Raw genomic sequence first — 18,414 nt, forward strand, 5'->3', positions numbered from 1 at the left:
CAAAGGTGCTGAGCTCTAGCAGCTCCCATTGAATTCAGCAGAATTTGTGAGTGCTCAGACTTCTGAAAATATGGATTTATGAGTCTGACTTCAAGCATTTTAGGTCTGAAATTTTGATCTTGCATTACAGTGGATAAGGAGCAGCTGAGTTATGGAAGGTAAATTCTTAGCTATCTGCTCGGTGTTCATTTGGCATATTCCTCCTCTCTACTCACGGTTACAGTAGAATTGGCCTTCATTCTGATCCTTGGTGGGAATTTGAATACTGTTACTGGATGGCCGTTGACATTTTGCTGGAGTGTATACTCCCCAATGCCCTCCTCTTTATCAGGCGAACAGTTAAGGATCTTCACAAAATGACCACCTGAATGAACTTCTGCAATTTTTAAGTTGCCAATAGCACTAAATAATAAAAGTAGAATCAAAGGTTTAAAAGCATTTCACAAATGAAATACACATGCCTTTAACTATAACAGCCTGCCCCGATGTCTGCATAATAAACATACTGTATGCAGACTATTTACAATAGTAATAATCTGCACGTTACATAGAACCTTTCATCTGAAAAACTCAGTTATATGCTTTACATATATCAACATATACTAGCTATCTTACATATTTTTGGGCCCGTTTTACCATCAGAAATTAATTGGTACTTTTTTTAAAAAAAAGGAATCATCATTACAGTTTGCTAGTTGTATTTTTGAAATGTATGTCGGTTAATATTTTTAAGGCTGACCACACAATCTAGCCATTAAAATTCATGGGAGTTGTGTGGCTATATCCCCTTGTCAGTTTTGAAAAGCTCAGTCATTGACTTCATCTATGTATTTTCTCCCTCCTTTCCTTTCTCCTTTCATGATTTCCATCTGTCCCTCATTTTTATTTTCCTTTGTGGAAGACAGGGGAGCTGTACCATTAACCAATGTCCAAGAGACACCATGTTAAAACAATTAAGATCTATTATCTCTTTCATTTCAGACATGTAGCAAACAAGGGTCTGTGATTTATCTGCAAAAAGCAAAGGAACTCCTTGAGTGAGCAGACGAACACTTTATCTTGGGCAGGCACTGGAAAATAAATTTCTCTCTGGAGTGTTCCTCTTCTAAGCAACTTACATGTCAAGAAAGCTCTTTTTAAAAACACAGTTCTGGACTGTAATGCTCATTACTGGTCTTATCAGACAAGTTGTGAAAGAAGTCTGAGGAATCATCCAATTTTCCATGTGACATCCACTGTGATTTAGTTAATTGTTTAGCCCTTGTTGTAATGTCTTGTCTTTGTCTCCTGTCTGTGTAATGTCTTTGCCCTGGCTATGCATGCCTTCTTCTGTTTTGCTGATAAGCCTAATATGTAGGTGTTTGTGCCTGTATTCAAGCCTGGCCCTACAGCACAGATAGACATGGGTCTGTGTAAGGTGGCAAAATAATAATTAGTGAGTGGCAAAAACCACTCACCCACCCAAAAATTCATTCATGCTGCACATGACTGCGAGGCTGCCTGCAGTCTGCAGCACCTAGTGACAGATATGAAGGCGGGGGGGGGGGGAGAGCTGTCCCTGATCTGACAGAAACTAAGAATACATGCTTACTGAGCACAATCCTGTGCTGTGCAGCATGTAGGAAACCCTCCCTTCCTTTCCCTTTGCTGCATCTTTGGGCCCTTTGTTGAGTCCCTTCTCTCTTTGGGCAGAGAACATGCATACAAGTCTGTTTGCTCCTCCCATCAGCAGCGGGAGTCCTTTATGGAGCTTCCCATAGGAAAAAAAAAGCCTGATTCTCTACGGTACCTTGCACTGTGAATCATGATTTAAACTGATGCAAAGCTAGTGTAAAATGCTGCCCTTCTGGTCTGCTACCATTCATCATTATTATTTAGTTGTATAACCATAGTGCCTAGGAGCTCTAATCATGGACCACTGTGGTAAGGGCTGTACAAACACAGAATGAGAAGATGTTCCCTGTGTTCTCACACTTGGCACAGGTGTAGATGATGACAAGTTGTGTGGCCAAGAAGACTTCAGTTGCAACATGAGGATAAGAAGGATAAGCCATATTGCCTCCCCATGAGAAAATTTGCTAGAAGTGCCTCCCATTCCATCAAAGAGATGCTGCTTCTGGAGGAAACTGGGGCCATGTGAAGAAACAAAAGAAAATCCTGGATACCAGGACCTATGGGGTAGCCAGCCCCATCCCCCCAAAAAAAGGGAGTTTTGAGCAGGCCAGTGGCAGAGCGACAATCTGGACTAGGCAGGAAGTGGGACAGAAATATGAAGTTGGGCAGGAGACTCAAGAGGGACATGTGGACTGGCTGTGTGCTTGAGGTATGGTAAGAAATGGGGGACTGGAAGGACAGATGTTAAGGGTAGGATTTGGAAATAGAGAGCGGGGGCAAAAATTATTAGGTGTATCATAAGGAACATGGGTACCAGCTGGTATCAGGTGCTTGAGGAAGACTTGTTTCTAGACAAGAACTGAATCTGGACTTAAAGGAACTTGGAGGTATAGGAAGGGTAAATAGGATAGGAGTGGGCTCAGAATCTGATGGAGGCCTTTCTGACACAAAAATGGTGACAAATGAAGAAGCGGAGGTTAGGAAATGGAACTGTTGGGTGATATGCCAATAGAAAGCTTCCAGCTCACTGGAGGATCTGGCCTTCTATTTTTAACTTAACAGTAGCCCTTTAATAGAAAACATCCCACCTTTTTCTAAGCCCAGAAGTCTTAATGTTTGAAAAGAAAGATTTATGTTGGCACAATTATTATGACACGAGAAATATAGGATGAAAGGTTTATTTACATGGATGCAAATAAAGGCCTATATATTTATTTGGCAGTGAATTTGGCTCTAGGTGTGGAACGGGGCAGAAATGGACTGGGGGAGGCAGTATAAATATTGAAATTTGTCTAGGATTGCAAAATACACCTCTACCCTGATATAATGCTGTCCTCGGGAGCCAAAATATCTTACTGTGTTATAGATGAAACTGTTATATCGAATTGCTTTGATCCACTGGAGTGTGCAGCCCCCTCAGGAGCACAGCTTTACTGCGTTATATTCAAATTCATGTTATATTGGGTCACGTTATATCAGGGTAGAGGTGTACCCTGTATATATTAGTGTCAGATATGGGTCTGAGATAAGAAGTTTGGATCCAGATCCAAATTGCTTTAAAGTTTAGAGGACTGGCAATCTGGATTTGGTTTAGTCCAGTCCTAATTAGTGTATGCAGATGTACTTACTGCAAAATAGATATTGATGATTTACATTGTTTAAAGTGCTTCAGCTCCATTTTTCTTACATTCAATAAAACACCCAAAAACTTACTTGATTTAGAGGTAATGTTGCTCAAGTTTGAACAGCAAGGAAATAGTTAAAAGACAACGTTCAGATCCAACACAATCCTAGTCTCCAAACATTAGGCCACTATTGTCATTATACAACACTTTTGGTTCAACGATACTACCACCTTAGCTGCATACATTAAAAACATCTGAAAATCTCACTGCAGTGCACAGCCTCAACTCCGACCTTCCACCGCTCCATTATTTAATAATTCAGTAATAATTGCAACCGTAAAATTACAACCTTAGCATTGTCGCATACTACACAGCAAACAAATTTAAAGTGAATTAAAAATTATAAAATCACACTGCTCATTAAAATAGTTTATCAAAAACACAAACTTCTACGAAATTTCTGTGTACTAAATAATATTAGTGACACTGTGTCGTCCATCAAAAAATATACCCCACTAAACACAGCTATATAGAAATACTATTGAAATGCATACACACCCCATTTCATGTCTATTCGTAATATGTTATATAATATAATTATAAATCAACAGGCTGGAGTTATTATTATGCATTGCAGCATAATTTTACTTGATGGGAACATCAAATTGATAGGAACATAAGGTCATAGGATTGGTAGGGACTTCTTGGGTCACCAAGTCTAGTCCCTTGCTGGAGCAGGCAGCCCCATTATATAGGTGGGCATTGAGTGTGAGCGTATTTTTAAAATTGAATGTGGGTGTGCTCAAAAGGGACTTGGTGTGCTGTTGCAGTTGAGTGCCATGATGGTCAGTAATTAATCAAATAAGAATTTTTTAAAAATTGCCTATTTCATGCATTAAACAAATTTAACAACACACAAAGCGAACTGTCGCCACATTTTACTTTTTATCTTCTACAATTAGCAGAACTAATGATTTCTCCTGCTTTCTGTGTGAGACGAGATGTGATAATCCCCCACTGGAAAACAGTTCTCACAATACAAGGAAATTCATGAAGGAGAAGGTAAGCTCTTATCTTTCTGCATTTAGCTCGACTTTTCCTGCCCTTGCCCAGTCAAACAGTAGGGCATATCTCAGGATTTGGAAATGCTGTAGAATTCTGGAAACAATTTCAGCTTTCTAACTGGCCTTCAAAGGTATTTTTTCATAGCTATACATGTAATGTCCTGAATTACACAGGTCTAGTTATAGAAACACAAGCAGTAAGTGCCATGGATTTATGAAGACCTTATCTGATAGAGAAATGTCTATAAAATTGCAAGCATTATAAAATTAACGAAGAAGGGAAAGCAGCAGGTAACATAGATTTGGAATTGAATAAAGCATTTGTTATAGAATCTTTTCAGAGTATTAGTTTCTATTGTCTTGGGTATAAATATTGTCACATGAACTGGCTGAGAGACTGTAAACAAATAATAATGATAAAACATGAAGAAGTGTCTTGCGTGTTTTGTGTATGGGGGTCTCCTATAGGATGGTGTCAGGTCCGGTCTCATGGAACATGTTCACTTATGATCTGAAAGAGGAAGTAACACAAAGATGGGAAATAATCAAAAACATAAAATGTAATGGCAGGGAAAAGCCTGGAAAGCAGTAGAGCTGAAAGGCTAGAATAAGGATAGTTAATGTGATACTGCAGGGGAATGTTACACTGTAGGGGGAAAGAAAAAGCTGTTCCAATTGTGGCTGCATATGCAAAGTAGAAAGCAAGGAGGTAATAGATTCTCTTTGGACAGCTCTGTGGAGGAACCACCTGCAATATTGATCCTGATTCTCCTCTCCCGTACATGAGAATAACTCCACTGACTAGAAAGAAGTTGCTCTTGATTTATGTTGGTGTAAGTGAGATCTGAATCAGGCACCCTGTGTTCATTTCTGGGCACTTAGTTAGCAGAAAAATATTGACATTTTGGAAGGTATTCTAAAAAAACGGTTCAGACAAAATGGATTCAGGGACTGGCAGGATTGATTTCTGAGAAAAGATTGAAGAGTTAAATACATATGGTTTAACGAGTGAATCACCAAGGGGACAGGGAGACATGGTAATAGAGCAGATATGCTTGAGGGCTGGGAAGTACAAGAAGGCAGAAGAATTATTTAGGCTGATACAAGGGGGTTCAACTAAAAGCAACAAGATGAAATTAAAAAGGGGAAAATTTAGGCTGAATATCTGGAAAAGCTTCCTAACATTAAGATGTCTGGGCCTCAAACATGACCTGTACTGGGCAAAGCACTAGAAAATATACTGTATGGGACAATCCACACGGGTATGGGATGCACTGGACCTAATGGGGCAGATCCTCAGTTGGTGTCACTTGTCCTAACTTCATTGCAGCTGATGGAGCTGAGACAATTTACATCAACTGAAGATCTGGCCCAACAGGTCTTTCCCATCTCTAATATCTAAGATTCTAAATTAGAGATGGAAGGAAAATATATTGGGATAACGAGTTTATCCCTGGAGCCAATATATTTTATGATATGGCTCTCAGTAGGTTTGGATAAATTTGGACTAGCCTTGGCTAACCATCTAGGGCTCAGTTATTCCCTGGGTTACCTCAGGTTCTGCTGGTCCAACCCAAACTGTGGGACTCCCCACAAGCCACCTGCAACCCCAGCTCCATTCATGGCTACCAAAAATGAGCAGGTCAAGCCCAAGAGAGAATGGGGTCAACCCAGCCAGGAGATGCAGAGTTTCAGTTCCTTTTCTGGGCAGCCTCCACCAGAAAGGCCCCTCCAGAGCACTAACCAGAGTTTATTAGTGACCCTCTTGCAACAAAACTCTGAAATAAGGATGGTGAATATAATTGCTGTATGCTCCCAACATCAGAGATGTAAAGTAGGCAGATGGGCCTAGTGGTTAGTATAGGGCCTGGTCCCCACACCAGCCAGAACCAGAATGTCAGATGATGAGGTCAGGAAACATGAGTAAGATATGATAAATCAGGATGGATCAAGGAACCAGGAGGTGAGTACCAGAACACAAGAGCAGGCAGCACTGGCTAAGCAGTCCAGAGCAGAGTGGAGCCCAGTTGTACAGATGACTTCCTGTTCCTCCTGGCTTAAGTAGCGGGAATGAGACAATCAGGAGCTCTGGTATTTCACCAGTCAGGACCCATGGTGGAGCCTCCTAATTGAAGTAGGCTTCAAGGAGTCCTGATTCTAGCTGATGCCAATAAACCACTGGGTGGAGGGTTGGAGCGTGATGACCCCTTAGGAGCCCTGCAGATGTGGTTTCAAAACATCTGAGCTTTCCTGGGAACGTTCAAACTAACATGTAAACAATGGTGTTGGCCTGCAAAAAGCTGAATCATTCATAAACATGTGACTTGCCCAGGTGGCTAGAGACCCCATCTTGTGGCTGTGATGTTGAACAAGAGAGAGAATATAAAAGGCCCTGGAAGCCCCTCCATTTTGTCTTCAGACAAAAGATAGCTCAAAAGATAGCCTCTCCACCCAAAGGAGATGCCTGAAAGAAACTGGAACAAAGGACAGTAACTATGGGGATCTGAATGGTTGCTGGACTCAGAGTAGGAAAGAGTCTAATCTGTCAAAGAAGCTTATTGGAACATCTCTGAGGGTGAGATTTACCTGCATTTAGTTTCCTACTGTATTAGGCTTAGACTTGCATGTTTTATTTTATTTTGCTTGGTAACTTACTTCGCTCTGTTATTGGAACCACTTAAATCCTACTTTTTATATTTAATAACATATCTTTTTACTTATTAATTAACCCAGAGCAAATAATTAATTCCTGGGGGGGCAAACAGCTGTACATCTCTCTCTCTGTTCATGTTATAGAGAGCGGACAATTTATGAGTTTACCCTGTATAAGCTTTATATAGAGTAAGACGGATTTATTTGGGGTTTGGATCCCATTGGGAACTGGGTATCTGACTGCTAGAGACAAGAGCATTTCTTCAGCTGTTTTCAGTTAAGCCTACAGCTTTTGGGGGACTTGGTTCAGACCTGGGTCTGTGTTTTTAGCAGGCTAGTGTGTCTGGTTCAACAAGGCAGGGTACTGAAGTCCCAAGCTGCCAGGGAAAATGGGATCAGAGGTTGTCCCAGCACATCAAGTAGCGTCCCAAGGGGGTCTTGGTGACCCAACCCATTACAAAGCCTTCAAACCTTTGACATTCTCCCATGTCTTGTGGATAATTGCTTAGCCTTTCACCAAGTGCTGTCTTACTGTTTACCTAATGGAGATATTACATAGGGCTGTAAAGGCACACCATCTCGGCCCTTCAGAAATAAACTGAAAGGAAGTTCCCCAGAAAAACACAATGACAGAGTCCTACTGATAAAACAAATGAAGTCTTTAGACATCTGATGGCTTAACACAGCACCTGTGCCTGGCTGCAGAAGAGATGTAGTCTTGAGCTGCTGACGGTGTCCTTCCCTGTCTCTCCAAGGGTCTGGGATGTTGGGCATTCTTCTTCGAGTCAGCAAACAAAGAGCTGAAATAGTCCTGACCTTGTCCTAATGTATTTGTGTCAAGGCTGAGGGAGCTAGACCTAGAACAGGACCACTTTGGTGACTCAGTATTAGTGCTGCCCTGAGCTGTTGAATGAACAAGAGAGACAGACAAGGAGTGATGTAAAAGATACAAAATGACCGAATAAAAAAGAACCCAATATTTTCCGTCTTTTATTTTTGGAACAAAAATTGCATAATCTCATTTCCTTTCCCCTCCTTGAGTTGTTAATGTAAAACGGTGCCCAATGAACCTTTCGCAGGAAGCTTTAAACCTATGGCTATAAAATGGAACACAGCTGGCAAAGTGAATATTTTGTTAGTGACATGTCGATTTATTACCATGGAGAAATTATCTTAGGTAGCTAAAAAACAATAAATTATGCCATTGGCAGTATAAATGTCATCCTGCAATTTCAGTGCTGCTATAAGGTGTAGCATCAGCTGTGAGTTGGTACTGAACATATTGAGCATCTCTTCTGCTTACAGATAATATCCTCTCGTCCTCTTCAGACTTTTCTTTTCACTGTCTGTGCAAAAGACCCCAAAATGTGTGTCCATGCACCACCTGTGCACCCCTACTCTCTCTGAGACTTTAGGATCTAGGGCAGGGGAGAAGTGAATGCTGCTGGTGAACCATTCTCTCACAAAGAGATCCCCTGGTCTGCCACCGAAGTCTCATAAAAAATCAGCTTCCCCCCAGATCCTGTCAGTGCTTGTGACTCAGAGCTGCTTTTCAGAACTCCCTGAGCTCTGGATCCCAAAGAGATGCGTTGGGGATGCCCTGCCAGGTGGACTATCCCTATGCAGATCCTATCAGATGCTGAGCAGCCTCAACTCTCATTGATTTCCATGGGAGTTAAAGGCTTTTATTACCTGAGAGGAGGTGCTCTGTACTCATGAGATCTGTCCCTTAGATGGCTAAAACTCAAACCCTTTTTGATTTGGCAAAATTACTGTGTCAGCGAGAGTAATAACGTTGCACGAATCAGCTTCCCCATTGTATTAGGAATGCTGGCTCCAATCAGGCATGCTGATTTGCTTTTTCCAATGGCATTTTCTGATTGTAAAAACAAGATGTTTGAGTTTCTATTTTCCCATCTTACAGCGCATTATACCAAAGCAGTGACACAGTGCAGGCCCCCATTTCAATATCTTGTTTGTGGTACCCTCCCTCAAGGCTCTCTGTGGTAGGGTTCATATGAAGCAGGAGTTCCAATAGCTGGGCAATGAAACAGGTCTCCTCGTCTTGGCAAGTGAAGAATTAGTTGCAGCCAAACATAATAACATATGAGTAATAAGGAGAGTAAAAGCTACAGTACAGTGGCCTAAACGGAAAATCATGGCAGGTGTGCAGCTTAACTGAGTGTGAATTTTGCAGAGGATGGGTCTAACTAGGAGGCACAAAAAATGGTGTTCAGGGATTTGCTGGAGAAGAAATGGGGCAAAGGCCAATGGGCTCCATAATCAGGAAGCTAGATGAGTTCTTGGATTCTATTGCTCAGTGCTTGCTAGAGTCTCTGTTAGATCAAATATTCAGAGTGGTAGCAGCAGAATGAGCAGACTGTGTTGAAGATGGCTTTTAGTGATGTATTAATAAGTCAGTTTGTTTCTTGGATCACACTGGTGGCAGCTTTTTCTGTGTTACTGAATAATATAGGCTAAGGCTGGGGTTTTAAAAAGGGCCTAAGGGAGTTAGGCACTCAAATTGCACTGAAATCCAATGGGATTCATAGCCTAAACTGAGGTACCTAGCCACAAGCCCTAAGTGTGGGAGGATGCAGAGTGCACCCTCCTGAGGAGGATGGGGGACACTGCCCCAGGGTCAGACACAGTCTTCCCTCATGCTGCACTCTGTGAACAGGGAGTTCATTTGAATCAACCATTAGGCTAACATAGACTGCTTTCCCCAGCATGCTGGCTCTGCTCTGTAAGCTAGTGTGGTGGCTGGGCTGGGCCATGGACTTGGATCCTCCCTACCCACTCTCACCTCACTTGGGGCAACAAGAATGAGCATAGCTGGGACCACTGTTATGCCACATTAGTAGAGGGAGGCTTCTTGTGCTTCCCTTGACCCTTGGTGTGGCTGAGCAAGGGCAGCGCACAATCTGACTTTATGTAAAATGTGCAGCTCGCAAATACACTGAGAAGGTGGAGGATCTGGAATCGGTATGGTGACCAGCCCAGAACAGACAAGGAGTCATAACTAGAGCTGGTCCAGAATTTTTCATCAAACATTTTTTTCCACAGAAAAATTTTGAATTTGCTGAAACTTATTAATTTTTTCATTGGGAAAATCAAAGCAATTTGTTTTGGTTTCAGGTCAACCCAAACTGAAACATTTTGGATTGCCACACTGAATCAAAACATTTCATTTCAGGTCAATTTGACATTAATCTGCATCTGCCTAAATGGCCACAGTACCCTAAGGGAGTTATAGTTTGAGTGCCTCGTACTCCCATTTCTCCCTATGGGCTAGACTCCCTGGTTGGACTACATCTCCCTTGAGGCGCAGCTGTCTCTCCTCTTGTTGACCTGGCACTAGGCATCATGGGAGTCCTACATTCACCATAGATCATGGGAGATATAGCCTGTCTGGAAACCCTGATCCATAGAGGACAATGGGAACATTAGGCACCTGAACCACAACTCCCAGGAGGCACTGTGGCATCTCAGCCAGGTGTAGTTCAATATCAAACAAAAACATTTTGATTCATTTTGACAAACCAAAATGAAATGTTTAGATTCAGGACTGTTAAAACATTTTAGTGAAAATGAAATGTCTTAACATTTACAGAATTGGTTGTTCCATGAAAAAAGTCAACATTTCAACTTCTTGTCCCAATTTAGGCTTAAAACAATGTCAAAATATCAGAATTTCCCCACTGGATAGAAATTCCAATTTTTGACCAGCTCTAGTTATAATTGCCTCGTCATGCTATTACCCCATACTTGCAGGACTATATTACAATTCCCTTAATGTGATGGTAACATAGCTTGTTCTAGTCACCACAGGTAAAACCAAAGAGTGCGAAAACATGTCTGGGAACAACTATGTTGTAACTGGATTCCCAAATATGGTTCTAACTGTAGTGCAGAGAGAACCTCTGTCATAATAAAAACCAGGGTTGCCTATGCCTAAACTGCCTTCTCTGGACAAGCCACCTCTTCTTGAATGAATCCTTTTAGCATTGTTAAAACACAGCTTGTTCTAGTTTACATAGGCAAAACTAAACCATGTAATAACGTAAACCACAAATATTTTGTAAGTTGGATGTAATTGTATTGAAATAGCAGGGAAGAAAGGTACTCAACTCAGATAAAACAGTAATACTCTCCACAATTTCAAGATGCCACCAGCCACCCCTGTAACTATAAACAGTTGATTAATCACACCCAGACGCAGGCATACAGACTGCTTAGTTTGAAAGTTCTAATAGCTGCAATGCATGCAGGGAAATCTCTTCAACCACAGTAAGAAATCATCATGGGGCACAGTTGAAATACTGGGGAATAAAAGCATATAAAGTGCTGCAATCTTCTGCCCTGGATATGAGTTATAGAAGAGTTTTTGAAGGCTTACCTAAAACTCTCTTTTGTGTCGTTGGATCTGCTCTGGCAGATTTGGCCAGTTTGGGTGCTGTTGTGATTCCATTTATCATAGTAGCTGCAGAAGCAGGCTGAAGTGATTGTGGTGAGAGCACGTTCTCTGAAGGCTGGGGTGATGCATCTGTGATGGGAGTTGAGGTAACAGGAGAGTGACCAGAGTATGACAGGTTAGGTGCCAAATGGAAATGGGTTGCCTCTGTTCTGTATTAAAACAGCAAAATTACGTTCATTCACAATGAGTCCATGGAAAACACATTCACTGATCAGGGCCAATGTATATATTGTACAACTTCATTTACTTCCCTGGGGCTGGATGGGATGTAAACTAGGGCAGAATCTGGTATAGGCCCAGGAAACCTCAATATCAACCAATAGAATAACATCCATCCTGCCCTCCTTTCAAGATGATTACTACTAGCTGATTATTGTTACAATTATTTCTTGACTTTTATATCCTCTTTAATATTGCATAAATTATCCAAAACATCCAGGAAGCACAGCCCTCCCATTCAGGGCAATATGCTCATACATCTGACATATCTAGTACACCTTGGGGCCAATTCTGCTGTCACAACCTGACACAGTCTCATTCTCTGGATGGACACCAGTCAGTTGTAATGGGATCCAACCCCTGAATCCAATGTGACGCTAAGCTCCTGGGATCTGGGTAGTGACTGGCCACTGTGCCTAGCTCTGGGTCTCTCAGGCATACTGCCAGGTACAGACCATGTGTCCGACACCCTTCTTGGGCAGCAGTACCCCAGGATCCTCCTGCCTAGACCTGAGAACTACTTCCACAGCCCTCCTGAGCCCCAAGTCAACTAGGATATCCCTATACTGCAATAAAAAACATGGCAATGAGTCTCAGAGCCCAGGTTAACTGACTTTGGCTTAGACGGTTTGGGCTGAGGGGTTAAAAATTGTAATGTAGACATTGAGACTTGGGCTGGACCCCAGGTTCTGAGACCCAGGCCCCGCACCAGGTTTCAGAGCTTGGGCTCCAGTCTGAGCCCAAACATCCACACTGCAAATTTTAGCCCCACAAGCCCAAGTCAGCTGATCTGGGCCAGCTGTGGCCATGCCACATGGATATTTTATTGCAGTGTAGATGTACCTAGAGACACATTCCCCTCCAGAATGGCAATGGGGGCTCTGGTTTCTGCTTAACCCCTTCAGGGACACCAGGGCAGTAAAGAAGGAAATAAGCTTAGCAAAGGAATTTCTTAAAACACACACACTTTACTCTTAAAAAGCACAAGAGTTACAGATCCATGGAAAACAACAGCTCCTGGTCACAATCCCCCCCCCAGTCTCATCTACCCCTTTTGGGATTGGTCCAAGTCCTTAGGGGAAGCTAAGTCCATTCTGGCTCTGCTCCTCCTTTTGGGTCATCTGTTTCTGGCAGTGAAAGGCCTTCCTTTATTTAGGAAACAGCTACCTTTAAAAAAAGACTATCACTGTTTTGTAAGGTGGTGAAACTGCAGCTCTCTTAAGCATGGATTTAGACAGAGAGGGGAGAAGGAGGGATTCCAGCCCTTTCCCTCCAGGCATATTTCTGTGTAGAGAGTCCATTCAAAGTCATTGGCCCTGCCAGTAGCATCCTCACTGTTTCACCAGGGCAGAGCCATTCAGTGTTGATCGTCCTTCGTTGCTCTGTCACACTTTTCCAGGCATAGCTTCCCAACTGCAAGTCAAGTTCCTGCTATATAATGGATGATCTCATTCACAATGATGGTTATAGTTACAAACAATGTCCATAAACCAAGTGGAATTCTTATCTGGACAAACACATATTCCCAATACTCTGTCACACTGCTCTCACATACATTGGAGGAAATCAGGAGTTGTCACAGTTTGGTTTGACCCAAAATAATTTTTTTTTGGCTGAAATTTTTCACATTTGTTTCAACTTTGGTTCAACCCAAACTTATTCCCATCCTGTTAATTTTTCATAACTGCCAACAAACTGAAAAACCAGTTATTCACTCACCCCTAATTGGGATGCCAAAAAGGATACAGGGAGGAAAGGAAGTGAGGTTAGCATTTTACACTAACCTAATAGCTGGTGTAAGGTGCACACTCCTTTTGAGTAGCCTAAGCAAAAACTATGCCTTTCTGAGGCACACTCTGATGCTTTTCCTGAGGCAGTGCTGCTCTGCACCACCCCTTAGGCAAAGCTGTGGTATCACAGCTACAATCTAGCCCTCACTGCTAACATATAGCACAGCAATATATAGCATATGCCCTTATGCACCTCTTCCAAAGAACCAATCAGCTTAAAGACAGTGGGCAAAATTATCTTCTCATTTTTGCAAGTGTAAATCCTGAGTAACTTCACTGATATCTGCACGGTTACATCAGATTTACACCAATGTAACAGACAGCAGAATGTGTGTAAGTAGCTCTAGGAATCATGTGACATTCCAACACACAGAAGTTTCAAAAGAAATATCTCAATTTGAAATCTTACAGTATGGTTGCATCTGTTGAAAACTACATGGGAGGAAAAAAGCGTGTGTGTATAAATAGCCCAATGAAAACCTTTTTGCTCATGCCAGCCTAGCTGAGGTTGATGTGATGTGTCTTTCAGGAAAAGGGTTGCCTCCCCTAAAAGGGAAAGCATCTGGGTTTCATTTGGCTAGAGTTGATACACTTGCTCAGGTCATTCGTTTTACAAACACCGCTTGCACGTGTATAAAACTGAAGAGTTTCAAAGTGAAATTAATTATCTACTGTCTACATCGCATCTCAGCAATACTGGTGTAAATCCAAAGTAATTCCAATACCTTCAGTAAGGTTACTCAGGGGCTTGCACAGGTGCAACTGAGAGTAGAATTTGGCCCAAAATGCTCACAGAAAATTTGCACAAAGACTGACAACCCTTCTTATTCTGCTAGCTAGTAAAGAAACCTCCGTGGCAGTGAATACCATCTACAGGGCTGAGGCATTACAGTGTTAGGCCTAGAACCATATAATGGAATCCTTTGTCCAGACAAAGCTTCTCTGGTCTTACTACTGGATTATGTGGGAGGATATTAAAATATCCATCATGCTCCATCAGCGCTTAAGATGTAGAATGTGCTGACTGACTCTACTACAGGATACTCGAAATAAACAGCATGTTGGGACCAAAGCAATCTGTCAGTATTACAGAAGGCAGCCAAGATGTGTGTTGTTTGGAACTTTTCATTACTCCTTCCAAAAAGAGAAGAATTATTGAGAAAACACCTGCAGCATGAAGTTTTCTTATCAAATTTTTGAATCAGACCTTGGGGAATGTTTAGATCCAGATACAAAGTCTGTCTTACAGGCTCATATATACTCCTGAAGTAAAAATGCACCAAAGGTAACCAAAAGTAGGTAGTAGCTGATGTCCAGATCCTCAAAGGCAGGAGGCTTAAGGCAAAATATAAGTGACTCTACAGAGATAAGTTTTAGAGACATTAATCAAGGGGCATGTGTGCATTTACACTCCTAAACCTTTATTGGTTCCTTGTATAACAATGTAAACAAGTGCTATATCATCTGGCATTTCTTTAAATAAATGGCTTCACTACAACTGTGCCATTCTTTCCCCTGAGAATTCAGTCTCTGATATCTGTGGCGCTTTGATGAAGGACTAAGAGCTATGATGATGGTCACGCTCTTTGGTTACCATACAAGTCACTAAAGAAGTTACAGTTACAAAGAAGGGCTGCAATTACAAAGAAGGTTTAAAAAGTTTTGTTCAACAAAGCTGGAGTATATGTAGTCATTAAATAGCCTTTGCTTAGTTAATGTTCTTACCCTTTTTCTCCTCCAAACGTGCTTTTAAGTAAACTGATCTCATTCTGCAGGGAAATATTTTTCTCCTCAACAGCCTCCAGTGCTTTCATCTTGGCTAGAAGAAGATCTTGTAATTCCTGAGAAAGAAAAAGCATGAAATGAGGCAGTTAATATATTTGAAGTTGGTAGTTCTGTTATATAGATATATAATAGCCCTCACATATGAAATCATAAATATATTAAACGTATCCCAATACAATAATAAGATCCTTATATTTAACCTTCCAACACAAAGGATCCCCAAATGTTTTACAAACATAACTATCTGATCTACATTTATAAATTGTACACACGGACATCTTTCTCTACCACTGAAATGCAATACTTAACAATGTCGTGGTTCATTTACTCATTAAGTCTTAAATTCAGCCATTCGCAATCGGTCTCCAAGGCATTAGTGTTCATTACTTAGACTCTATTTAATTTTGCATTTTAAGTAGTGGCTGGACCATTTTATAATCAATAATAACAGCTCTAGTTAAACATGATGCACGAAAGGTATAAGTATCATATTTCAGAGTATAAGTTGATTGTTTCAGCAGTCAGGAGGGAGGTACTTACTCACATACACACAGACACACAAAGTTAGCAGTGTGTACATTAAAAAAAAAACCCTACCAAAATAAAACTCACCACTGCACATACAATTTTCCACATGGGGAGAGGATGAGGGAACAGGGGCGGCTGTATGTTTTTTGCTGCCCCAAGCACAGCAGTCACGCAGATTTGGCAACACTTCTGCGGGTGATCTGCCAGTCCCGCGCCTTCGGCATACTCGCCGCTGAGGCCACAGGACTGGTGGACCTCTCGCAGGTATGCCACCCCCCACGGCTTGCTGCCCCAGGCATGCGCTTGCTGTGCTGGTGCCTGGGGCTGCCCTTGTGAGAGAACAAACCTGAGGGGACAGAGGTTAGTCACATCACTTAATGCCCTATGGGAAGGTGCTCACATACGACAGTGATGAGCGCAGTATAAGAACTTCTATAGAATAGAATAGAATAGAATAGAATAGAATAGAATAGAATAGAATAGATACACCTCATGTGCAGCATTGCACAATTGGATAAATGCATTATAGAAGGTTTTTTCCATGTGTTATTAAATTATGCGTTGGTCACTTCTGGAGAAGGATATGTGCCAGTGATCTTACTGATTGGGAAAGTATTCTGCAGCCCCTGAACAGAGGTAAGAACATTGTGCTTCCCCTGCATGGCAGGAACTTCTAGGAGCACACTGTGGACAGGTAGGCTTTATGTCATGCCCAACATAGGCCAGTGCCTATCAGGCACAACTGATCTCTATGGTGGGGTGTCAGCCTGAAAATATAACATTCAACACACTTTGACCTACAGTGGTGGTCACTGGGAGCCAACATTTATCAAGAGTTACCAGGAAGCTCCCTGTGAATGGAGGGAGGGGAAGTATTAGAGGGGGAGTGAGGGGAGGTACTGAGATACATCAGGGAAGTGGGAGAAGAGGATTGAGGAAACTGGCCTGTGGCTGAGAAGGAAGGTCCCAGTGGTTCCAGCAGCTCCAGGGCCCATTCCAGCCCCTCTGGGTCCCACTCCCTGCTTCCCAGCCTGATCCTAGCTCCTGTGATAGCCACTCTAGCCCCTCTGAGTCCTGCTCTCACCTCTGCCCCCATTCCCAGGTATGTGCAAGTTTACACAGGGACAGAGCCCCCACAATATTTCCATTGCAGGGGCATTAGCTCCTCTTTTTCTCGGTTCCATCATCATAGCTGAGATACAGCAGCGTGTGTATCATGACCATCTCTAGTGGCTAGTCTAGACAGGGGATAATGATCTACTATCGCTTTACACTAATGGAAACACTTCCTTAGTTCAAGTGGTAGAGGTCTGTGCTTTAGTGCAGAAGGTCCTGGTTGGTGACCAGTGTTAGGGATCACTGCACAGTATTTCCTTGTACTTCGTATAGGAAATAACTGTGGCATTTCAGCTACCACTGTGCAGTAAGTATGAGCAAATGTTGACTTTTTTTAATGAGCGCTATTTTTTATTGTCGGTATTTATTTTAGAGTGAAAATACTTTCCAAACATCTGGAACACCGACAGTGTAACTGATTGACTTATGAAAATCAATTAAGTAAATTATGAGGATGATGTGCAAGAGGCTCTGTATTAAGTCTGTACACACAGTATAGGGATAATGAGCAATCATGTTTGGTTCCACTAATAATCATGAATTCTTGACACATGATCCCATTAGTAATACTTTTAGGACCCCGCCACACCCAGAACATTTTCACTTAAAAAAAGCTGATATCTGAGAACATGACAGTTGCATCATTTCTGAGAAAAAACTGGAATTGCAGTAGCTTGTATATCTGCTGTTAGAAATTATGGGTCTGTTTCTCTTCATGGCCTGGAGTAAATAAGGAGTAGCTCTATTGAGGTTTACTGATTTCTACCACAGCAAAATCAGTGTATGTCGGAAGAATCAGGCCCTGTAAATGTACAGTTAAGCTAAATTTGGTAGATCTAACTTTGCAATGTACAATATTTTCAAAATAAACAAGCAACTCAGTAATAAAACTGACCTTTGACCAGTGTTGGGGGACTAATAGTGGAAGTTTGACAACATAAAATCCAAAAACACCACAATAAACACACTAACAGGATTAGCTGAGGTTAAAAATATTACAAATATCAAACCCTTAGTCATAGAAACAAACACAAGGAATAAACTAAATACTGTAATCAAACTCCTAAATACTGTCCAGGGTCATGAATTTTACATCTAAGGTCAATTTATCAAGCTACTCTAAAGAAATTTCTGATGGGAATGATGCCATTTATGATCTAATTTTTTAAAAAAAGTTCATGCTTCATACTTATCTTAGTCATTTAAATCAACAAAACTGAGTTAACCAGGGTAGTCTCAGGAAGAGTCAGCCCTGAGAATGTTTCCATTTGTTTCATTGCCTAAGGGTTTTTTCACCACTCCTTCCTCAACAGGATGACAGCATGTCTGCAAAGAACCTGCCCCTACACTGCTGCCACCAGGGCACACTCCTCTTCCTGAAGGAGGAGTTGTCCTGGGCCACCGCTGGCTCAGCCTTCAAGGTTTAACAAGTAAGCCCAGTTCACAGTAGTCGCTATTGCGGGAACCTATGAAACTTTCAAACCAGCTTTGCACCACTGGCAGTTGGATTTCTCTGCTGATGGCTGGCTTTCAGAGGACAATAT

General features: G+C 41.8%; 1 protein-coding gene across 11 annotated transcripts in view; it reads right to left on the reverse strand.

Annotated features, from left to right (window-relative positions):
* LMNTD1 (lamin tail domain containing 1) overlaps positions 1 to 18,414 on the reverse strand; it is a 334,417-nt gene that overhangs the window by 60,919 nt on the left and 255,084 nt on the right. For all 11 annotated transcript variants that reach the window (XM_050968522.1, XM_050968561.1, XM_050968523.1 and 8 more), the window contains 4 exons: positions 15,167 to 15,282; positions 11,355 to 11,581; positions 7,645 to 7,858; positions 216 to 402 (listed from right to left, as the gene is read on the reverse strand). In XM_050968522.1, the coding sequence (XP_050824479.1) occupies positions 216 to 402; positions 7,645 to 7,858; positions 11,355 to 11,581; positions 15,167 to 15,282 (744 nt within the window). The remainder of the gene's footprint in view (positions 1 to 215; positions 403 to 7,644; positions 7,859 to 11,354; positions 11,582 to 15,166; positions 15,283 to 18,414) is intronic.

This window comes from Gopherus flavomarginatus, chromosome 1, assembly GCF_025201925.1.
Source record: "Gopherus flavomarginatus isolate rGopFla2 chromosome 1, rGopFla2.mat.asm, whole genome shotgun sequence".
Classification (NCBI taxonomy): Eukaryota; Metazoa; Chordata; order Testudines; family Testudinidae; genus Gopherus; species Gopherus flavomarginatus.